The sequence below is a fragment of the Monodelphis domestica genome, chromosome 2 (genome assembly GCF_027887165.1).
Source record: "Monodelphis domestica isolate mMonDom1 chromosome 2, mMonDom1.pri, whole genome shotgun sequence".
Taxonomy (NCBI): Eukaryota; Metazoa; Chordata; class Mammalia; order Didelphimorphia; family Didelphidae; genus Monodelphis; species Monodelphis domestica.
The window spans coordinates 258,963,089-258,986,941 of record NC_077228.1 but is presented as its reverse complement, the minus strand read 5'-3'; the positions used below and the strand labels follow the sequence as shown (position 1 = coordinate 258,986,941).

At 43.4% G+C, this 23,853-nt stretch overlaps 2 protein-coding genes across 12 annotated transcripts; one reads left to right on the top strand and one right to left on the bottom strand.

The window, feature by feature from the left end:
- Positions 1–319: 319 nt before the first annotated feature.
- Positions 320–22,630, bottom strand: ZBTB4 (zinc finger and BTB domain containing 4). 10 transcript variants are annotated; one of them, XM_056817601.1, is made up of 5 exons: positions 22,494–22,626; positions 22,208–22,269; positions 7,664–7,722; positions 5,392–6,497; positions 320–4,946 (listed from the first exon to the last, which is right to left on the bottom strand). In XM_056817601.1, the coding sequence occupies exons 4-5, from the start codon at positions 6,486–6,488 to the stop codon at positions 2,987–2,989; spliced, it is 3,057 nt and encodes a 1,018-aa protein (XP_056673579.1). In that variant the 5' UTR covers positions 6,489–6,497; positions 7,664–7,722; positions 22,208–22,269; positions 22,494–22,626; the 3' UTR covers positions 320–2,986. The 10 variants fall into 10 exon arrangements, with proteins under 10 accessions (XP_056673579.1, XP_056673578.1, XP_056673580.1 ...); XM_056817600.1 differs by having other exon boundaries at positions 22,462–22,595; XM_056817602.1 differs by lacking the exon at positions 22,208–22,269 and having other exon boundaries at positions 22,494–22,630.
- On the top strand, positions 13,919–23,853 carry SLC35G6 (solute carrier family 35 member G6). Of its 2 annotated transcripts, none has more exons than XM_056817608.1 (3): positions 13,919–14,257; positions 16,654–16,750; positions 21,814–23,853. In XM_056817608.1, exon 3 carries the CDS (start codon positions 21,820–21,822, stop codon positions 22,849–22,851), a length of 1,032 nt encoding a protein of 343 aa, XP_056673586.1. In that variant the 5' UTR covers positions 13,919–14,257; positions 16,654–16,750; positions 21,814–21,819; the 3' UTR covers positions 22,852–23,853. The 2 variants fall into 2 exon arrangements, with proteins under 2 accessions (XP_056673586.1, XP_056673585.1); XM_056817607.1 differs by lacking the exons at positions 13,919–14,257; positions 16,654–16,750 and adding an exon at positions 21,039–21,170 and having other exon boundaries at positions 21,814–22,852; positions 23,599–23,853.

Below are 23,853 nucleotides of genomic sequence, written 5' to 3'. Positions count from 1 at the left end.
TTAGGGACTAAAATGCTGAGCAATATTTTGTCCTTAAGTGATGCTGGGAGTTGGCAGCAATCACCAAAAGCAATTCACTCAGGGTCAAAGAATGCAAGAACCTGAAAGAAGAGAGGCCTCATAAGCAACTAAAGTTCCAGGGAAGGGAATGATTTGGGGAGACATCCTCATTGAGCTTGGTTTTCAGTTCCCAAGTACCTTCTAGAGCTTAGTGAGAATTGTATCATCATCTTTCTTTCCCTGTGAACCTCTTGAACCACCCTAAGACCCAGTCCCTCTCACCCCTCCCTATGGAAATAAGTGTACAAGGCATCCCTAATGCAGAGCACAGTCCATTTGTCTCAGTTTATTGACCTAGAAGGTAGAGAGTTGGACACACACAGATGTGGAGAGATAAATATAATGTTTTTCTAAGTCTGTTTCCTTAAAAATATAAAGCTAAAAAGGTTGTATTATCTTAAATCTTTCCTTTCTCTTTGCAGCACTGATCCAAAAGCCTTCCCCCTCTTCACTACAATGGCTTCCCTCTTAGTAAGGGAGTGAAAGGGCTTGGCACAACAGATCACAATCATTCTCAATCTCAGATTTCCAATATCTGGTATTTCCACAATCACAAAATGCCCCAATCTAAAAGAAAGCCCTTTCAATTTCCTACAATCTTAATTTAGTCAAAGCTTCCAAATCTTAGAATCTGGATTTTTCCAAATATCAACATTGCCAAATCTTCAAGTTCCTGGACTTCTCTTCCAGAATTTGTTTGGAATGTCAATCTATTTAGAAATAAAAATTATCTGATCATTTCTCAGGAGTTCTCAGCTCTCCTTTTCTTTCTTCCTTATTCTCTGGAGGGGAGGGTAAAGGTAAAGGGAGGTCCTTAGTGCATCTACTCCCTGCCTCCAGTCTCTTTTGTGGTTCTGCTATATAGCTATATATACACACACGTGTTTATATACATATACATATATGCATATTTGTGTGTAGATATATATTTTTATGTCTTTTCCCAAAGTTTTTCTCTAAAGTGCCAGAAACAAGATCTTTTTTGGGGGGAGGGGAATGTTCCTATATTTTAATTTTTTTCCTTAAACACTGGGACTTGGTACATTCAGTAGGAAACTCTTTACTTGGGTTTTGGCCAAGCCAAAAAAAGTGCAAAGAGAGAGGGAGGACAGAGAGAGGAATGAAACTCCTCCTTAATGTACAGGGAGTGAGGCAGGCTTTCTCTCCCACCCCCACTGCCCTTGATTGTTTTGCTTGTGGGGGAATAACAAGCAGTATGGGAACTGGGGGAATAATCCCTATACTCCAAATCCACCTGGCCCCAGGAGCCATTACCTTGGCTTCAGCAGTAGAACATGCTGAAGTTTATCTTGACTCCAGACTGATTATTGGTGGCTGGGAGAAAATCTGCCATTTTAAGCAGAAAGCAGCTTTTGCGCTTTTCAAATTACTTCCCACCCATCAAACTTTCCCTCTACCTGACTCTCTGGGTTATGTTTTCATTTAGACAAGGATAGGGGAAGTAATCTTTCATCTAATCTTTGACAGGAGGAGGCCCAATTTGAAAAGTGAATAGAAACAAGGTTTTAGCTCCAGTGCTTTCAGCAAGGAGCTGAGATTAGGAGCAGATTATTTTTCATGGACTCAAGGGATTGGGGAATAGTTTGCATTTTCCCTACTGGGAGAAAATGGGGCACCCCTTCATGGGGTATCACTAGTGCAAATTAGAGACTTGGGGGCTATTTGGGGTCCCTTGTTCCCCATCCCTTATGAGAGATTTTGGGGCATGGGGAACTGGGTAAGGTGCTTTCTTAGATGGAAAGGGACCTCCTGAATAGGGGAGTTGATGGGGTTCTCTAAAACTCAACCTGGGGATTAAGACAGTTCCACTTGAATCCATACCAGAGTGCTTGTGGATATGACATTGGGTGAAATGGAGCTGCTGAAAGGGTGGGACGGCATGTGCAAATTTTAGTACCTCCCATTTCCAAACCCTACTCCAATAGTTTTCCTGGCTATTTGATCTGGTATGAGTGAAACTATCACTTTAAAAAAATGGAGGTGATTTTTGTTATCCCCCACATCTGGCTGAGCAGAGAAAGAGCCTCCTACATGGCCCAACCAGCAACCAATCCTTTTCACTTGAAAGAGTCTAGGGATGACCAACATTGAGTCTGGGGGAAAGAAGACCACGACTATTGCTCTGGACAGGGAGAGAACATTCCCCAGCAGCACAGGTGTTGTTTCAGAAGGTCCTTGGGTGTGCAGGTGGTGGGTATTACAATGGTTTAGTTCTGGCACTGGGCCATACTACCCTGTCAGCTGTACTGGGGGAAAAGGGGTTCCTATGGAATGTGCTGGGAAAAGGTTTTTTTGGAGTGGTAGGAAGGAAACAGTAGAGGGAAGGCAGGTTACAGGGTGAGAGGTGGTATCCCCTAGATCTAGTAACCACAAGTGGCATTTCTGAGGGGGAATATATACACACATACACATTTATATGAATGTGTGCATATATATATATATATATGTGTGTGTGTGTGTGTGTGTGTGTGTATATATATATATATATATATATATATATGCATGTGTATACACCCACATGTATCTATGTTGCTCCAGGGGCTGGGAATCTAGGTAACTACATTGATACAGCAAGATACCTTTCTCTTAGGGACCACCCTGGGTTGATCATGGTGAAAGGAGTAGGGGGGATTTGGGGAAGAGAAAACAAAATGGCAAGACCCACCAACTGTCACTTCCCACAAAGTAGGAAAGGTGCTATAAACCCCAAATTGGCCTCAACCCAAGAGATCTCAGGACTCTTCCCTGTGTTCCTCTCAAATTAGCAGTTATATCACACTACTTGAGATCTCCAGGGGAGTCAGAGGACAGGCTGGGGGCAGTGGGGCAGAAGCAGCAGGAAAGAGGTTGGGTAGAAAGCTTGCAAGGGTGGCATCTGGTGGAAGGGGCTAACCAAATATTGAGTTCACCCCACATCTCCTTTCTGGGCCCTCTCAATTCCTTCCCCACCCCCATCCCCCTTAGGGGGGACTGGTGAAGGCATCGATTGAGGGAGAGGGGGTGTGGGGGGTGCTACCCGAGGGTTCACAGCATAGCTGAAGACCCCAGGCAGGAAGGGTAGGGCACCACCACCCTTCTCATCAGGCAGGACCATGTTGAGGGCAACTGGGAGTGCAGCCAAATTACTAAAGTTGTAAGGGTAGGCAGCAAGGAGTTGAGGACCATATACCAAAGGGTAGGGCTCAGGGTAGAAAGTGACTTTGGCAGCTGCAGTCTCCTCCACACTACCCCCAACCAATCCTTCGGCTCCAACCTTCTCCCCACCACCCAAAACCTCCTGTTTATCTTCAACCAGGGCCAGGGGGAACTCTTGCACTGGAGGATAGTCCCCACTTCCCACTGCTGGGGGTTCCTCACCTCCTGAGATAACAGGATCCTGGAGGGAGGCGGCTTCTGGGCCTCCCCCACCAACTCCTCCTCCCCCACCAGCCTCACCACTGGATGATGACACTTGCATTTCCTGGGGGGCCTCTTCCTTCACTCCACTGTCACCTAATCCCAGTCCTGACCCAGTCCCACTTCCTCCACTGCTCTTAGAATAGGCAATAACAGGAGTGGGGGTACCCCCTGGTTGCTCCCCGATGTGCCTCTGCCCATGGCGACTCAGGGCAGCTGCTGTCTTACACACCTTTGAACAGTGGGAACAGGCAAAGCGTGTCAGAGGCTTCCGGCCAGCCCGAGGTCCCTGGGTCCCCCCACCACTATGGGCTTCCTGGTGTTTGCGCAGCTTCCTCAAGGCTGAGAAAGCTTTGCCACAGTCTCCACACTGATGTTTCCACTCGCTGCTGGACTGTCCAGAGGGGCTCTCAGTAGATCTGGACTCCTCCCATGCTCGTCTCTCAAGTTTCCTTCTCCATCGAGGACGGCGGCACTTGGGGGTCCCACTATTGCTGTTGGTCCCACTACTCCCCCCACCAGTGCCAACCAACTTTCGTTTAGGTTTGTAGGAATAGTATGGACGCCACAATTGGTCCTCACTCCCAGCCTCAGTCTCCTCTTCCTCCTCTTCCTCCTCCTCCTCCTCCTCTTCCTCATCTTCACTGTCATCTCCTTCCTCCAGGCCACTAGCTTCTCCAGGGTGGAGGTCAGTCTCAGAAATTCTTCGAGTGACAATAGCCTCCTCACCTATTCGAACTGTGATCTGGCATAGTGGTGGGGGGGGTTGGGGTTGGGAAGAGTCTCCTCCCCAGCTGAGCCCCCCAGAAGGGCCCACTCCCCCACTACCAGCTGGTTTGGCTGTATATGTCAGAGTCTTCCCTGCCCGCAGATTCCTACCCTTGGTCTCTTCTGCAGTGGCTCCCGTTGTAGTTGTGGCTGGAGTAGATGGAGTGGCTGTGACCACTGCTACTGCTGGCTGGGGAGGAGGGGGTGGGTATTCACGTTTCTTGGGGGGTCTTGGTGGAGCTGTGTAGGCAATCACTGAGGCAGCCTGGGCTCCAGTAGTGCCAGTCATGCCACTTCCTGTGCTACTGCCCCCATGTACAATAACTGAAGGGGCTGGGTGGGCAAAGGCAATGACAGAAGGTGGAGGGGCAGGGGTGGGAGGTGGAGGAGGGACAGGTGGTGGGGGTGGTGTTGTGGGGAGGAGTGGGGGGATAGTTGATGCAGATGGTGTGGGTTCTGGTGACAAAGGGGCAGAAACAGGGGCAGGGGGTGCCCCTTGGCTATAAGTCTTATAGGGTCTCTTGGCAGATCGCATAGGAAGAAGGCGGTATAGCTTGAGGGTGTTCAGCTTGGGTTTGTAGCCACCATTTGGGGTCTTCTCACTAGCCAAGAGGCCTGGGCTGATACCATGGAAGGCTCGCTGGTGTGTCTTCAAATTGTAGTAGGTGACAAAGGTCTCCCAGCAGAAGATGCACTGGTACCTGGACAGAGGCAACAGGTCAATAGGAAACAGTGATGGAGAAACAGATCTAAGACATTTAACGCAGTCTCCCCAGGGGTCAGAATCTCTGATTCCTTACTCATTTTTTTCTTTCTGAGCTTGCTTCCAACTGTCTGGAACAATGTCTCAGAGGGGCATTCTATTCTAAAGTTAGGAGGGACCCTAGAGACCCTTGATGACCAATCCTTTCATTTTATTAAAAAAAAAAAAACCTTAAGGTTTTGAATGCAGGCCCTCTGACTCCAAAGGAAGCTCTCTGAAACACAAAATCTTAAAAACCCCAGGGTCTTGGAATTCCTGATAAATAGGACCAAAAGCTCTGAGCTGAAAGGGAATCTCAGGCTTATGTGGTGGATGAAGGATATGGACCTGGCTTTGGTATTCATACCCTTCCCCAACCAAGGCATAAGGTCCCAGGCACTCACCTCCGTTCCCCAGTGTGCCACACCTCATGCTTGGTCCGGTATTCAGCCAGGGCAAACACCTTTTCACAGTAGCGGCAAGGATATTTTCTCCGCCACGAGTGCACATTACTATGCCGCTTCAGACTTGAGAGTGTCACATAGGAGCGTTCACAAGCCCCACATACATATAGCACATGACCCCCCACCACCTTTACCACATGCTCTGGACCCCCCCGGAAACTTGTACTGGGGGAAGCAGATGAATTTCGGATCCCTTCTGGGTTCTCTTCCTGGGACCCCCCATTCCCTTGCCCACTTACTGTTCCCCGGGTCCCTGTCCCTCGCCTACACTGTGCCTCATGTGTCTGCAGTCGTTTAGCATGGATAAAACTTTTCCCACAGCGAGGGCAGGGAAGAGACCGCCGGGGAAGGGAAGTCTGAACTGTAGAGACTTCATTTCCACTCCCTTGCCACTCCTTCGAAGGCCCAGTGGTAAAGCTATCAATCTCGACTGGGGCTGGGGGTGCTGGGGCTGGGGGAACCCAAGCATCCCCACTTTCACTAAGACCCTGAAGTCGTGAGATACCCAGACGCCGACCCAAAGCCCCAATTTCTGCCATAGCTGCTCCGTCCCCACCACCACCAGGCAATGCCAATCGGGCACTATAGATAAAATTGAGGACGTCAGAGAAGGCAGCTGCTGGGACTCCTGGCAACTCTAGAACCCGGGGTGGGTGGGAGACTGTAGGAGAGGAGGAAAGTGGAGGGGGAGAGGAAGAAGAGGAGGAGGAAGAAGAAAAGGAAGAGGAAGAGGAAGAGGAAAAGGAAGAGGAAGAGGAGGAAGAGGAAGAGGAAGAGGAGGAAGAGGAAGCAGAAGAAGTAGAAGGGTTGGGGGCAGGGTCCCTTGTCACAGGTGGCAGTGGTGACGGGGCTTGGGCTAGTAAGGCCTCTCTGAAGAAGGGGCTAGAGGCAGCCAGGACGCTTCGATGAGCAGGGAATTTGGTGTCTCCAGCAATGAGGGTGACGTCACAAAAGAGGCCACGGAGACGCTGTTCATTGAGTTGGTGCAGCACAGCTGGGGCATGGGACGGGTCTGTCACCTCTGCAGGGGGGGGCATGGCGCCAGCCTGTGAAGGGAAGAAGGAAGGGCAAAGAAGATCCAGTCTATCATTGAAAGAAGCTCCCTGGGAGGTTTGGGGACAATAGATGAGGAGGATAAATTAAACCAAAGAGTCTGACACCAGGAAATCATGGATGGAGTTGGGAAGGGAATCATGGGAAACACCAGAGAGATAGCAATCAATGGTAAGAGATTGAGGAGAATAACTGTCAAGCAGGGGAAAATATAGAAGGGGTCAAAATTAATGGCACAAAGCTGGAAGGGGTCAATTGTTGCCAATCAAAGGGCACATGGAGGGGGGGTTGGGAAAGGTTCCCTGAAGCATCTGGTCAAAGGTAAAAACTCAAGTGTAAAACACTGGGGGTTCCAAGAGACTAAAGTAGAAAGGCTAATGGTCAGATGAAAGTCAAAGGTCAAAATGCAAGGAGAAATAGAGATTTTAGGATTTGGAGCTCAAATGGAATCTCAAAGATCTAATCCAGCCTTCTTATCTTACCCAGAGAGATTAAATAGCTTTTAAGTAAGTAACAGAATAAAGGTCTGAACTCAGGACCTCTGACTACAAATCTAGTGTTCTTTAAATTAGACCACTACCTGATCAACTCTTGTTATTCAGTTGTCTTAGTCTTGTCAAATGCTCCCTGACCCCATTTGGGGTTTTCATGGCAAAGATACTGAAGTGGTTTGCCATTTCCTCCTCCAGCTCATTTTAAAGCTGAGGAAACTGAAGCAAACAAGGTTAAGAGACTTGCCCAGGCCACACAGCTATTATGTGTCCAATGGTCTTTAAATTAGACCACAACTTGATCCACTCAAAGGCCAATTATTGGGATGTTGGAAGGAAGGAAAGGGAAGCAACTTTTGGCCTGGGAGTTAGAAAGGCTGAGTTGTTGAAGTAGAGAGGACACAGGGTGACAAGGGATGAAGGTCAACAGCAGTAACAATCAAAAGTCATTAGTGGAAGTCTGAGGTCAGGGGAAAATCAAAGTACTTGAGGATCACAATTATTTGGGGCAGGAAGAGGAAGCCCTAATGATCCCTATTTTGTATATCTCTCAAATGCCCATTTAGCACACTGTCCCTTGTGGACCCCATTTCCCTATCTAAATTCTAGATCTACCAAGATTATCTATCAATTCCTTTCTCTTGAAAATTCCCTATCATGGTTTTTACCTGAGGGAGAGGTCAACATGGAGTGAAGAGGGTAGTTCCTTCAGCCTGGTCTCAATTTTCTGTGGAAAAATAAACAGATGAGAAATCAGTGGAATTTCATGGAAAATGGCAGAGAAGCTGAGAGGGAAAGAGCAAAAGTAAGAAGTTTCTTGGATGGGTGAGGGGTAGAGGGGGAATCAAAGTGGCCAGGCTGGTTTGTCTGCACACTTTTCTCTCTACAAAAGTAGCCCCAGTCAGTTATTTGCAAAGTACAGTTTTATTGGCCCCAAGAAATAAGACAATTCATTTTCAAAGTCCCATTATTGTTCCAAAGAAGCCAGTTCATTCGAATTCTGCCAAATTATTGGCTTAAAGAAGTCTAGTCAGTTAATTTGTATGTTACCATCCCCATTGCCCCATATTGATTCACCCACATAGCCCAAATTTGTTAATAATAAGCCTTTAGACTGCCTCATTGGATTGGTTATTAAAGTATTAAAGAAAACTTGAGAGTTTGTATGTTGCCTTTCTTATAAAAAGTTTCTTTATATACAGAAGATGATTTGCATAATCTTTTCCATAGATCCCTCCCAGTTCTAGAATTGAATGGTTCCAGGTTTCTGTTGACTAGTGTTACTCAATACTCAGTTATATGGAGATTTAAACTTATGTTCATAAATTCCAAAGCTAGAGACTTTGTTCCATCAGAGTCTTTAAAATTAGTTCATAAGTCACTCTCTACTCTTCACAAAGAAACAGTTCCAAGATTGATATGAGCCTGGTCACTACTTGATCATCAAGAACTCTGACAGATTTCACACATACATGTCCATGTAGTCTCTATTTCCTACTGTATCAGGGGGAAAGCGTTCAAATGGAAGTCAAGAGACTTTGAGTTCCAGTCTTAGATCTGTCATTTATCATATTATTAATAAGTTCCTGTAATGCTATAGGTTTTGAAGAGCACTTTGCTTGAACAGAGAAAACACTGTAATGGCAATTTTGCATAATGATCAACTATGAAAAATTGGCTTCTCTCAACAATGCAATAATCTGGGACAATTCTGAAGGACTTATGATGGGCAATGCTATCCACATCCAGAGAAAGAACAGTTGGAGTCGAATAGATGTGGATCAAAGCATACTATCTTTCATATTAGTGTATTTATGTTTTTATTTTGGGGTCTTGGGTTTGTATGAGTGTTCTCTTATAACAATTACCAATATGGAAGTGTTTTGCATGATAACACATGTATGGTCTGGAGGGAGGAAGACAGTTTGGATCTTATAATTTTGGAAAACATATATTGAAACTTATTACATGTAACTGGGAAAATAAAAACTCTCTGAATTAAAATAAATAAAATTTTTAAATGCTTTGCTTATAACAACCCTGAGAGGTGAGTAGTGCAAAAAGATATCATTCCTATTATACAAATGACAATCCTAGGGCCCAAAGTGCTCAAGTGACTTCCTCAAGCTAAACCAAGGTCTTCAGACAACAACTTCATTTTTCTTTCTTTTTAAAAACTTTATCTTTCATCTTAGTATCAATTCTAAGAATGGCAATCAAGATTGAGTGACTTGCCCAGGGTCATACCTAGGAACTGTCTGAGGGTAGATTTTGAATCCAGGACTTCTCAACTCTAGGCCTGACACTACTCACTGTACCACCTAGCTGCCCTTTGGCTTTCTTTTAGATAAACAGCTATGGGAACATTGGCTATACAAAATGAAAGAATACTTGCCCTTGCTACAATGAGATTTCAAGAAATAATGTATGTCAAAGGATTCTATAAAACCATAAAACTTGAAGTATAATGATTCCCTATATTCTACAGTACTCAGTATGAAAAATGCTTTCATACAAATTATCTCGTCTGATCCTCACAAGGACCCTGTGAATTAAGTTGTGCAAGGATTATTATCCCCACTTTACAAATAATCAAGCTGAGCCCCAGGATCAAACATCTATTATTAGTAAGGGCAGAACTTAGGGCTAGAACTCAGTTGAGAACTCTATCTCTCTCACTTTTATATATCTCCTTTATATAAATATATTTTGGGAGGTCTTTTAGACATCCTCAAACACAGCTTCCCACAGTCTGCTCTTATATATATATACCATATACATATATATGGTATATATATATATACCATCTTATGCCCCAAACACTTCCCACATATGGTGGGCTTGCAGTTTCCTGCACACTTGTTGAATTAAATATAATCACTTCTTACAAATTATATGAATACATATATATAAAAAGATGTAAACTTTCCAGTGAGATCTACCCATTATCTCTCTTAGATGGGAATATAGAGAGACAGAGATGCAATAAAAGGACAAGACAATCATCTATCAGCAGAGGAGCCACTGAAGACAGAGGCACTTAAGTACACCAACACTAGATTATAAGATCTTTGTAGGCAAAGACAGTATTTTACGTACCTTTATGCTTCCCTTAGTGCCTAGGACAACTTACATTATGTACACTCCATACTTCAAAAATGTCTGCTTAATATATTTATATGGAGATTTTGTAGTTAAGTGCTTTTCTGTGGTTACAGAATGTCCCATTTGATCCTCATTGAGAATTCTGTGAGACAGGTAGTATATTAGTATCCCCATTTTACAGATTAGGAAACTAAGGGCCAGAGAAATTAGGTGAAATGGCCAAAGTCACAGATCTGACCAATGATAGAGCCATGAATAAAACCCAACGCTAACTCTAAATCCAGTTGTTTCCCTGCCCTCTTACTCCTACATAAAGAGAATGTGTGTGTGTATGTGTATGTGTGTGTGTGAGAGAAATAGCTCAAGTTATATTTCCTCCTGCCTTCCTTTGGCAGTGAGGAGATTATTGGCCACATTATTATATCTAGCCATCATCATCTTCATATATTTATAGACAGCCTGCTAGCAACATGAAAGATCTTGTGATCTTGCAATGTGTTAATGGGACAGACATATAGCTCCTATCTTTGGGCAAACCAAGGTTGGAAAGGATCACTGAACCCAATTTTCTCCATCCATAAATACTTGCACTACCTAATGGGCAGAATCATCATAAGGAAAGCAATTTCTAAGTCTTAAATTCTTCAGCATTTCGGGGACCACACCAAGGGACCTTCCACCAGTATAGGTTATAACTCATCCATGCCTTCTCATTCTGTGCAATTCTTAACCACATACTACTTGTCCATGTAAACCCACCATAAAAGACCTACCCAATATTATGAAGATACTCCTCAAAGTCTTTCAATCTTCCACCAACAGCAATGAAGTGTTAGGTTGCCCATTTATCATGTTATTATATGACTGTCCTTTTTTCCAATCATACATTTCTTTAATCACAATATTTACATCATTTCTTGTATATAAGTCATTGCTGCTAACACGCTATAGCCTATTTATGTTTATCCATTTATGTTCATCTCTTCATTGACCTTAGGGTCACTCAAATTTTAATTCTTCAGAGATTTATCATTATTTATAGCTGCATATCATCACTGAAAAAACACCAGAGTTTAAAAGATGTGGGTTTGGATTTTTTTTTTAAACTACTTACCTTCTTTCTTAAGTTTATATTCTAAGGCAGAAGAGTCATAAGGGTGAGGCTGCCCTTAAAAAGCCCCAACTGCCCCCAAAATGTGGTTTGTATGTTAGTGAGCAATTTTGAAGTACTAATTATAGGACTTTCTGGTTTATCCTCGTCTTTTTGTTCCCTCACACTAGATTCCTGAGAGCAGGGGCTGAATTTTTTTCTTTGTATCCTGAAGATCCAATACAATGCCTGGCACACAGTACCTGCTTAATAAATGAGATCTGACTATTCAATGGTAGGATGTTTTAAAATGTCTAAGATATACAAATTGACAGACTGACTCAAGGTGATTCAATTATAGATTATAGATATACTTCATCCACTTGGCTTTTCCTATGTGGATTATTCAGCAAAACTCTTTTGCATATTCTTGAATCTCAATGAGGAAGCTCTCTAGTATTTTGGGGACTCAATACAATGAGTATAATGTCATTTGTAAAAAGGAATATCTGAAAAACCTTACCATCTATAAGAAATCTCTTCTTTTCCATTTGAATTCTTCCTAGGACATCCTCCACAACAGGCAAACAACTTTAGCAACCATAAGTTTCCCTGTATTATTCCTTGATTGATTATATGATCAATATAATCAAAGGGATACTTATCTGTTTCATTTATTTTATGATCTTTTAACACCTTTTTTACAAATAACCCTTGCTTTTGTCTTAGTAAAAACTCTAAAAAAGAAGGGCAAGGGTTAAGCAAATGTCATTAAGTGACTTGCCCAGGGTCATACAACTAGGAAGTGTCTGAGGCCAAATTTGAACCCCAGTCTTCCCATCTCCAGGCTTAGCACTCAATCCACTGTGCTACCTAGTGGCCCCTTGTCCCCCATACCATCAAAATATATACTTGAAAGATATAATATATACTGAAAGACAGTAGTAAGGATACAATTTGCTCTGCCAAGTAAAATGAGTTTTCTTAATAAAAAATAATAAATGTAATGGGATCTTATGTTCTTTCAATGTAAATGAGAAAATATGGTCTTCAATCCTAAAGCTCTCCAAATTTTTTTCTTGCTTTTAAAAATGTTATTTTTTCAATGAATGTTTATTTTATAATATTACTTGTCTCTTCTATTATCCCCCATTGAGCAATTTAAAAAAAAAAACTCCAAAATAAAGAATTTGGTAAAAAGTTGTAGTTTGACAAAACAAAGTTTTACATTAACTGTGACTGAAAATGTATGCCTTTTTCTACATTTTAAGTTTAGCACCTCTCTGTCAGGTGCTATGTTTCATCTTCATTCTTTCAGTCTCATGTTCATTGATTGGAATTCTAAATTCTTTCAAAGTTGCTTACTATGCTATCATTGTATAAATTGTTCTCCTAGTTCTGCTCATTTCACTCTACATCAATTCACAGAGTTCTCAATTTCCTCTGAAATTGTCCCTTTCATCATTTCCTATGGCACAATAATATTCCATTTACAGTAATATATTATAATTGTTTAGTCATTCCCCCATAGTTTCTCTTAGTTTCTAAGTTTTGGCTACCACAGAAAGAGCTGCTATAAATGTTTTTGTACATTTATTTTTCCTCTTTCCTCTTTTCCTCTTTCATTTCTTTGTGGTATAGACGCAATCGTTGTATAGTTAAAAAAAGTTTGGTTAACATTTGAAACTTCCAAATTGTTAACACTCTGTGCAAATGTATTTGTACTAGCCCTTGCTCTGCCACTTACTTACTGTTTGACCTTTGGCAGTTCACCTCCCCTCTCTGGGACCCAACTTCATTTGTAAAAGACAAGATTAGAGGAACTGCCTTTAACTTCTCTCCCAGTTCTCCAAATTGATGACACTATGAAAATTTCTCCAAGCTCATTTATTATATATATCTGTGATTAATCACTATTCCAGTATCCATGCTTACCAAAGGAAACTGCATGATGAAGAGAAATTTTAACTGGTCTCTGAACAACTCTAGGTAAAAGGCTGGAGGGAGGGAGAAGTGGTAGTAGAATGAAACATATGAGATGATATTGGCTTAAAAGCAGCTTTGTATTATCTTTAGTGTTCAATATTTTAAGTTCTTCTAGCACTCTCTATTCACATCTCTACTTTTCAAGATATGAGAGAAGGGAATTATAAAGGAGAGATTTAATTGCTTTCATCATTTAGTGGGAAGGAAAAAATCCAATAAGAATTGGAACATCTCAGTACAAATGCTGGCCCATATGACCTTGAGCTCAGTCACTGTGTCTCTCTGGACCTCAATTTCCTAATCTATAAAATAAGAGGGATGATATCTAAGTGCCATAATACAATACTTTACAAATAACTTTCTTCTTGTAGTGGGCAGTTTAAATATTATTATACCCATGTTGTGAAGAAGAAAACAAAGAGGGGTTTTTCACCTCTTCAATTTAATAAACATTTAACTGTCTCCTGCTTTGAAAGAGCTTATACTCTATTGGACTCTTGTCCAAGATCACATAACTAGCAATTTGAAGATTCAAAGCTAAGTTTCCTAGTGTTCTTTCCACTGTATGATGCCATTTTGCTAGTTTCTCATACATAAGTCCCCATCACCCTTTTCTATATCTTTCTAAAGTCTGTCCCCTATGCCTGACATGCATTTTTCCCTCACTTTCTTCAAATTCCTAGTTTCCTTCTCTATAGTAGCAAAACCTAAAGTGTTTTTGACTATTTAAACTGCAATTACAAAGTAATTTGGCAGGGAGACAAATTCCTGGGGAAATTAGCTGGGAAAATCAGAAAGGACTCATAGGAATCTTGGTGGGGAGTTACAGTTTAACTGTCATTCGGAAGAGAGTTAACTGTCATGTCTGAAAGAGACTATGTGAATTACTGAGAGAACAAGGAGAACAACTTTCAAAGAGATTGAATTAACTGATATCTTTGAGAGAACTTAGTTTGACTCATCCTTTGAAGAAGACATCCCAAAGAAGTGACTTTAACTGCCTTCCTGGGAGAGCTGAATTGGTGAAACTATATTTCCAGTGTCAGTTGGAGGAGCCAGAAGAAGCAGTTGATGGCTAGAGGTGACTCTATCATCTTTTCTCAGAGCTGATTCATTGTTGAAAAATTTAAATCTTTTTTCATCTTTTGTTGATCTGTTAATAAATTGTATAGGCAGTAACACCGATCCAGACAGGGAGAAAGGGGGAGAGAAAGAGAAAAGAGAAGGGGGAAGGGAGGGAAATGCTTATGGGAAAAGAGGTTTATCCAGTTTATAAACCATGGTAAAGATTCAGAATTAATGACTGTGCATTTCTATTAATAAGCAAATATCAGAAAATAACCTTTGATGGCCTTAGAATCTTCATAGAGAAAAAGGTTATCAGTGAGTAGCAGTTACTTAGGGGTGATGGCTAGTAAAGTACTTGACAACCACACCACAGTATATCCCACAACCAATCTTAGTCCACCTAGGTCACACAAGAATTGTTATACCTAAACCTGGTTACATCTTTTATTTTGCATATATTTTTGTGTATATATTTTATTTTGCATATATTCTTCCATGTACTTCTACGTACACATGGTTTATCTCATATATATACTCCTTAAGTGAAGGAAATTATTTATTTTGGTCTTTGTAATCAACCCCACAGTGCCTAGCATTTAATAAATGTGTTGACTGACAAAGTATGCTTTGTAGATGATGCGGAACAATTTTTAGGTTGGTCCTTGAAGAAAAGACAGGCTCTAAACTGGGGGAAAGGGTGATGGTAATAAAGGAGCACTGAAGATAGAGAAAATTGTTAAGGGAAAGGCTTATTATAAGTAAAGTGTTTGTTTTGTTTTGAAACCCTTACCTTCCATCTTAGAATCAATACTGTGTTTTGGTTCCAAAGCAGAAGAGTGATATGGGCTCATTAATCTGCCCAGGTTCACACAACTAGGAAGTATCTGAGGCCAAATTTGAGCCCAGGACCTCCCATCTCTAGGTCTAACTCTCAAAAAATCGAGCCACCCAGCTGCCCCTCCTAAGTAAAGGCTTTGAAAGAATCCTGCCCTTTTCTCCCCTGGGAGGGATGCCTGAATGGTGATGAGGGCTGGTGCTAGGAGGCAGGGATAGGGATAGATCCAGGGAGCAGCAGACCTCAGTTCTAAGACACATGTTCATGGACAGGTTAGTAAAACTTTAGATTTATATAACTTTTCAAATTTTACAAAATCTTTTCATATTTTATCTCATTTCACCCTCACAAGTCTGTTGAATTTAGTAAACAAGGTTTTATTATTCCTGTTATACAAAGGGAGAATTGGAACAGGGGTTAATTGGCTTATCCATAGTTACAGATTCCTAGTGAGAGCTAGATCTCCTGACAGTCCAAGTCCTGTGTTTTACCTCTTTACACCATACTGGCTCACACAACTCCTCCTCCTCTTCAACATAAATAGGCATACAAAGTATGAACATCATAGACCTGCCCCTTCCCAATATACCATCACCCAGAGAGACATATCAAGTTGTGTCTACATGCAGATACTACCACATATCCACACATGCCTCTTATGAACTATTATTCTCACGCACACATCCCACTCATACATATAAACCATTCCCAAACTACATATATACCTACAATAAGGAAGACCTGTCCAAAGACCTGAACTATAGACTCTAATCAGGAAGTTCCTTTCCCTGTCCCCAGAGGCTCAAGATTCTGAAGAAATTATATAGACACAGTAAGAGAGTCACAGAGTTAAAGGGAAATAGGTTGAAAACTTTAAATTTGTTTTCTACTTTGATGACAAACCACATATACAAGTGAACCCAGAAGCCTACAAATGCTAACATGCACACACTCCTCCCCCTTACCGTAACCCTAAATTTCCTGTCCAACTTTCTCCAAAGTCCACTGTTCTTCACTAGCTGAGAAGCTAGAACATGATGAATGCAGCCCCAATAGTTTATATAGTTAAATTTGGGAGCATATAGTTTACAAGATGATACAAGTCACATGAATAACACTTAGCTCTTATTCACTATTTCGTTTATATACATATCTATGTTTGGATGGTATTTTTCAAAAACACATACACAAAAACAACTCACAAAGTAAAGAATAAAGAATATCACAACAAAGACAGTTATATACAAAACTTGACACAAAAGCACTTCTATCTAAGCACACAAACTAACTTAATCACTCTTCCTTCTCCAAATGAACATCTATCCCCTAACAAGTATTTATTAAATTTCTCTTCATAATACTAATACCTTCTGTTAAGGTAGAGTTATAAAAATAAATTTCTATCCTGTATCAGGATATGAGCACTAGCACCGACCCCAGCACAACAGATATAAAGGCAAAAATGAAATAGTCCCTACCCATAAGTTTAAGTTTACAGGGGGACTCAACATGCACATATATAAATATGCACATAGTAAAGGGAAAAAATACAAATTAATCTTTCTTTTTGGCAGGAAGAAGATATTAGTGGCAGGGGGAATCCAGCAAGGCTTTATGGAGGTGGCTCAAGCTGAGTTTTGAAACAAGCTAAGGATTCTTAAGATCTCAAAGGTGAGGAAAAAGTGAATTACAGGCATATACGGGGTTAAGTGACACCTCCATACAGATAACTTTTCCAGATCTATATTTCTAATACCATTCTCTTTCCTGAGCTCCAATTTCACATAGATAACTTCATTCTGGCCATTCCAAACTAAATGTCCTGTAGACATCTCAAACTTAACATGGCCTCTCCAGGAGCTGCTTTTGGTAAGAGACAGCATGGTACAGTGATAGGATGCTGCACCTAAAGTCAGGAAGACATGAGTTCAAATTTTCAACTTACTTCAACTTCAATACGCTGTGTGACCCTGAGCACCTTTCTTAATCTTTCTTGGCCTGTTTCTCATTGGAAAATATATGAGGGTTGGGCTTGATGGTCTCAGAGTCTCTTCCAGCTCTAAATCTATGACCTTTTGTCCAACATTGAACTCATATTCCTCCATGCTCCCACACAAAATCCACCCTGTTTCAGAAATTCACTATTTTTGTAGAAGATACTTCATCTTTCTAATCCTCAGGTGTCATTGAACTCCTCACTCTGATTCACCCTATATATCCAGTTGCCAAAGAGAGTTTGTATTGCCACAATATCTTTCCATTATAATCTTTTCTCTCTACTCACAAAGCCATCATCCTAGTTCAGACCCCCAGCCCCTATCTGTCTCCTGAACTACCATGATAGCTTTCTATACAGGCTAACTGCTCTATGTGTCTCCCCTATTCATATCCTACTTGTCCTGTTATTATTCCCTTCCACAATTCTACAATATTATTAAACTGGCCTTCTTGTTACCCCATACCCACAAGGCACTATTTTCCTTCCATGTACCCTTTTACTGATTGCCCCCCCCCCCATGCCTCCGATGCACAGCCTCACCTCCCCCACCTTTTGGAATCCCTGGTTTCCTTCTAGACTCAAATGCCATCTTCTGCCCAATAAGTCCTTTCCTGGACCCCTAGATGCTAATTATGTTGTATATGTTTTGTATATATAAGCATACAGGTTATCTCCTCTCTTAGAATGTAAGCTCCTCCAGGGCAAGGACTATTTGGCTTTTTTCTTTGTATCCCCAGAGGCTAGCAAAGTGCCTAGCACATAGAGATATTTAATAAATGCTCCTTGATTGACTGGGTAAAATGTAATCAAGTCACCTGGGCAAGTCACCTCTCTAAACTTTGGTTTCCTCATCTGTAAAATTGGAATAACATTTTGCATAGGGCCCTATCCAATAAGGCTCTTGAGAGGCTCAACTGAGATAATGTATACAAAATACTTTGCAAACCATAAAGTTCTATGTACTTCTATCAACTATTATCATCATCCTAGGCAATATTTATTACACCACAAGGGGAGATATACCATAGGAACACACAAACACTACAAACAGTATATACATACTTCCCAGGAACACAGAATCACAACATCTCATCACACAGGAATATTACACAGCCACAACCCAACATCCCAAACTGGTTCATATATTATCTGCTCAAGTTATTAAATTTCTCTTCTACAATATGTAAGATTCACATTTATAAATAAATAACCCAGGAGGCACTGAATGAGCAAGGAGGTAGTAGGGATGGTGCCATGCAAAGAGCTATGGAAGAATGAAAGGAAGTGATTTTGAATATTGGCTGGGCGATATATTTTCTGGTCTTGGGTAATTTCAATCAAGCAATCAACATTTATTAATCACTATATGTCATGTACTGTGCTAAGTACTACCTAATCTCTCTAAGTCTAGGTATACTGATCTGTAAAATTAAGTGTTAGCCTAGATGACCTCAAAGATCCCTTCCAACTCTAGACCCTCCATCTTACATACATTTCAGGGAGAGAGAAATCACACAAGGCATTCTGGTATTAAGTCAAACGCAGATGAGACATATCACAGGAACACCACACATTCTATCTGTATAACAGCTTGGTAATGCCGAATGTCAGTCACATACATTGACACACTATACCACTACACCCTCGGACGGAGGGAATAACTAGACCCCCACCCTCCCCACTCAACAAATCTTTGTGCCCCCCAAAAAGCAACTCTGCCACAGCACACGCCATATACTGGATGTTTCCAAGGTTCTAAATAGCCGCACGGACCCTCCAACTCTTACTCTAGCTAATTTTCCATCCCCCTACATCACAACTCCATTCGCAGGCTCATAACTCTGCATCCCCTTCCTCCCTCTTAGCTACTACGCCATCACCCTCCCAGCAGAGAGGAGAGTCCAGACCCGGCCCCGCCCCACCCCCACCCTATCCCCTTTGGAGGAGGGGGCCTAAAGGAGGAGGAGAGAGACTAGGTTGCATAATTAACCCTTTCTTTGCCAAATCCCCCCTTAATGAGGGGAAGGGTCAGTAGCCCCCACACACACAACATAAAAGCATCCCAGTCGCTCATTCCAAGTGGGGAGGTTGCCCACCAGATGCCACTACTCGGGGTCCGTGTTGGAGGTGCCCCGGAAGAGAGGAGGGTGCTCCCAGCGGGCTCGGACCAAGAGTTCTGTGCCGCCCTGGGCGGAGTCTGGAGGGGGTCCCGGGGTCTTCCCCGCCCGAACCCCCCTAATCTGGGGCCCATAATCCTCCAGCGCCCCGCGGCCTGGGGGGTAGGAGAGGGCCGGCTGTGCGCGTCCGCGTCCGGGGAGCAAGGCCCGGGCCGGTCGGGGTGAGATGAGGCAGGACGCGGGAAAGGAGCCCAGGCGTCCCTGGCTCCGGCCCACCTGACTGTGATGGCGCCTTGTTCGCCAGGCCCAGTTCATCGCCTTGGCCGCTCCCGGCCACTCCGGCTAAGGCCACTTCTCGCTCCTGCTTCGGCTCCTGCTCTGACTTCGGTTCCGGCCCAACCCCCCCACCCCCCCCACCCCCCCCAGTGCCCGGCCCGGCCCCGGCCCTGCCGCCGCTGCCGCCACTGCCGCCGCTGACATCATCGGTCCCCCTCCCTCCTCCCCGGTCCCCCCTCCCCCCGGAAACACCCCCTCCCCAGACACACCGTCCCCCTCCGCCTTGCTGCTGCCTGGCCTTGAGAGAGAAGGGGACCGCTCTGCATACACAACCCACACACTCACCCCTGCGCGCTGGGTCAGCAACAACTAGCACAGGGACACAGTGCTACAACTGGGAGGAAAATGTAACATGTTACTCGTAAGTGACAGACAGCTGTGCCCCTAACAACATTACACAGCAATACCCACTGTAACTGCTCTCCACCGAGCTAGGCCAGTCAACAAGGGGTATATATAGTGGGGCAGCACCTTGTGTGGATGCACAACAAAAGCACTTGAATACAGTTCCATATAGAAAGGGGCCCGCATTACAGCATAAGGAAGGGGGTGGCAAAAGGAAGAACACAGAACACAAGCTTCACCTGACGCACCAACATAAGAAACAGCTATGCCAGAGAGACACAAAATGCAGAAAATGAGAGCACTGCAGTCATACAAACAATATAAGGAAACACAGAAACCACCTGTATCCTGGAAATATACATATTACTACCAAGGAACACCGAGTTCCAGAGAAAATAAATGGGCAGAAATACACGTGACTTTAGGACAGATAACAGAATGAAAAATAACATTCACATGGGGAGGAGTGGGAGGATTAGGGGAGGAGTGGGAGGATTAGGCCAATACATTTTTATGTTTCAACGTGAACCATACACTCCTAACACCAGGACAATAGTGAAATCCCCAACAACTTGCCATTCAGCTAAAGCATAAAATGTACAGAAAGATCCATGTGCATGTCTACACACAAACATTTATCAGGATAAGTAGCCATATATCTGGTTGAGAAACTTAAAATACAGTAAACAAAGCAAAAGGTATTTTATTCAAGCAAATAAGTGTAGAGGTTAGAAGTTTAGAAATATAGAAGTTAAAGTATGCTTATAAGAAATTTGTAGAATTAGGAAAGCTATTATAGGAAAAAGAAAACCCAACAAAACTCAAAAGGAAGAGAAAGATAGTAAGTTAAACTCATCCTTCAAGAAACATGGGAACAGCAATAAATGACTTAGAGATAAAAAAAAAGTAGCACTCTGTAGACTGATGAAGACTCAAGGAGAAAGCAAATAGAGATCTACCATATTTAGACATTTAGGGGTCAGGAATGACAATACATTTAGATTAGAAGGCAGGCTCAAAGATTCAGTCACAAAAAAAGAGATAGCCAGACAATTAGAAACAAATCTGATAAAACACACCAAAAAAAATCGCTAGGAAAGAGATTGAGTCAAGGTTAGAAACAGAGACAAAGACACCTGTCTCTCAGGGATGCCCCCCCAACCCCCACTCTAATGAGATTCCATGGGAGAACTTGATCTCCAGCTTGAGGTCATAATGCCAATGGCTGGAGCTCTGAGAAGCCAGGAAGAGCAGCAGAAGGCAGAGAGCAAACTATGGTGTCCAGAGAACCATGGTGAGTCTGAGGGCCTGATAAGGGTCTGCTTCCCTTCTTTCCCCAGTCCTAAGCTCCTCCTCTACTCAGGACTCTAATATATTACTTATATCCCTGAATCAGATTGTACACAGAGACACAAGATGTCCCTGGAACACACATGACATCACAGATACACATGTGACATCCAGGACCCTCTTAAAACCAAGAAAGCACAATATTGCATACCCCACTTACCTAAGAAAGCAAAACATTACTTTTTGATTGCCTTTTCTGTCTTCATCAATGATCTATCTATGATCCATGTATCAGTCATAAAGCATCACAATATATCCTCCATCCTCTAGGTCCTTCCTATTCTTGAGTCCCCCAGGGTACCAAACTCTCTTTTACTCAAACTCCTTTCTTCCCCTCCCCACCAACTCCTAATCCTTTTAGTTACAGGGTACCTGATATTCCTCACTATCACAGAAGAGCTTGGAAAATGGGGAAGGGGGTGGCGAAGAATTCATCCATTAGGACCACCTGTTGCCCTCCTTGGCTTCACCATGTCCCAAAAGGTCTCCACCCTAAAGATTTCCACATACCCCAAAGGGCCCTCCTATCTTTTCTATCCTTCCTGCTTTCTCTTGTCCCCCCCACTTCCATTTCCCCTCCCCCACAGGTTGCCATGTGCCCCTCCTCTCTGACCCTGGATGACTTCACTCAGCCATCACCATCCCCCTCTCCACCAGGAGAGGCAAGGGAGGAGAGCCTACCCTGGCACCAACGATGCCGCCCTACAGATGCCACCAAAGGTTTGCTTGTGGCACTGCTGGGTGGAGGCCTTCCTGCAGGCTTTGTGGGGCCCTTCTCTCGAATGGCCTACCAAGCCTCCCATCTGCCCTCCCTTGAGCTTCTCCTTTGCCGATGCCTCTTCCATCTTCCCATCGCCCTGCTCCTCAAACTACGAGGCTGTCCACTGCTGGGGCCTGCAGGTAACAGACATCGAGCCTGGCTCCATGCCCTCCTCAACGTTCTCAGCATTGGTTGTGCCTACAGCGCTGTCCTGGTTGTACCTCCTGGCAATGCAGCCACTGTTCGAAAAGGCTCCTCCACCGTCTGTTCTACTCTTCTTGCCCTATGTTTGGAAAGCCAACAACTCAGTAGCTATGACTGGTGTGGCCTGGTTGGCAGCACCCTGGGCTTGCTTATTATTGTGGGCCCAGGGTTGGGCACCCTACAAGAAGGATCAACAAGAGTCTACACAGCCCTTGGGTATGTGTTGGCTGTCTTGGGTGGCCTGGCCCTTGCCCTGGGACTATTGGTTTACCGATCCCTGGATTTCCCTTCCCGGCTACTGACTGTGGTATTTCTCTTTGGTGTAGTAGGGGTGATGGGGGCCTTGCCAGGGCTCTTCCTGTTGCAGACACCTGTGGTACCCCATGACCCACTGAGTTGGAGCTGTATCTGGGCTATTGGGGTCTTAGCCCTGGTTTCCTTTATATGTGCCAGCTATGCTGTCACCAAGGCCCACCCAGCACTGGTGTGTGCTGTGCTACATTCTGAGGTGATAGTGGCACTGATGATGCAGTATTATGTACTCTGTGAGACTGTGACACCATCTGACATCATGGGGGCAGGAGTTGTATTGGGTAGCATTGCCATCATCACTGCCCAGAATCTCAGTTGTGACCGGGAAAGGGAGGGTCTTAAGGAATGAGGTAGTGTATGTGTAAAATGTGTGAATGCATGTATTGGGGGGTAGGAATTTGGGGATTGGGAGATTTGGGGCAAGGAAGTTATTGGGGGGGGGACTCATGTATATATGAGGTGTTATTAGTGTAAGGAAGACAAAGAACAAGACAAAATGTTGGAAACTTGATTGAGAAGATTACTGAAAAACAAAGGATGATTCTGGAGGACCTGGGAGATAGAGGTTTAAAGGAAAATAAGGGACAAAGACCTGAAACAAAGATTAGGGAACAAAGGGGAGGGGTCTTTGTAGTCAAGTGGTCAGGGTTTAAAAAGCAGGAGAAATGGGAAATGGAACTTTGGGTTTTCAGACTGGACACAAGACACACTTTCTGTATAGAATAAGGCAGGTAAACTACATGAGGTTAGAGAAGAAAGGCAAAGAGAATGAGACAGTCTTGATGGGAAATGTGGGTTGGGGGTTTGGCAAAGTTTGAGCTGAAAAAAGGGAATGTAGGAAAGACACAATATTGACTTCAAACAAGGAAGAATCTAAGTGTGACTGTCTGCCTTGGTGTCATCTCTGCTTTGGGGCTGGGGAGGGGATGGGGCACTGAGGGATCAACCAACCCCTGTCCAAGCGTTGTTTATTAAAAATAAAAGTTCTTAGTGATAGAAGGGAGCCCCTCTGGGATATCGTCATCCCCTTCCTTGGGATATCTTCAACACTTGATAGATCCTCAAGATTCCTCTCCTGATATTCTGCTATTGGCAGGGCCATCTGGTACACTAGGCCCGGACTCCTCGCTCGGGAACAGGCCCCGGAGCCGCGGGCCTTTCCTGGCGTCGTAAGAGGTTGGGAAATCCAGCCTCAGAACGCGTATCTCCAGGCGAAACCGAGGTAGCGCGGGCTCGCTGGTCCTCCGAGGCCCCAACGCCAAAGTCGCCAACTTCCGGACTTCCTGAATTAACCGGGCCATCTCGCTGGGGCAAAACAGCTACGGAATTTATTAAATATTCATTAGCGTGA

Coding starts and splice junctions, on each gene's coding strand:
- ZBTB4 (XM_056817602.1), bottom strand. CDS start 6,488: ATGCCCCCCCCTGCAGAGGTGACAGACCCGTCCCATGCCCCAGCTGTG. Junction 4,947..5,391: donor TGGCACACTGGGGAACGGAG/GTGAGTGCCTGG, acceptor GCCTCTGTCCAG/GTACCAGTGCATCTTCTGCT.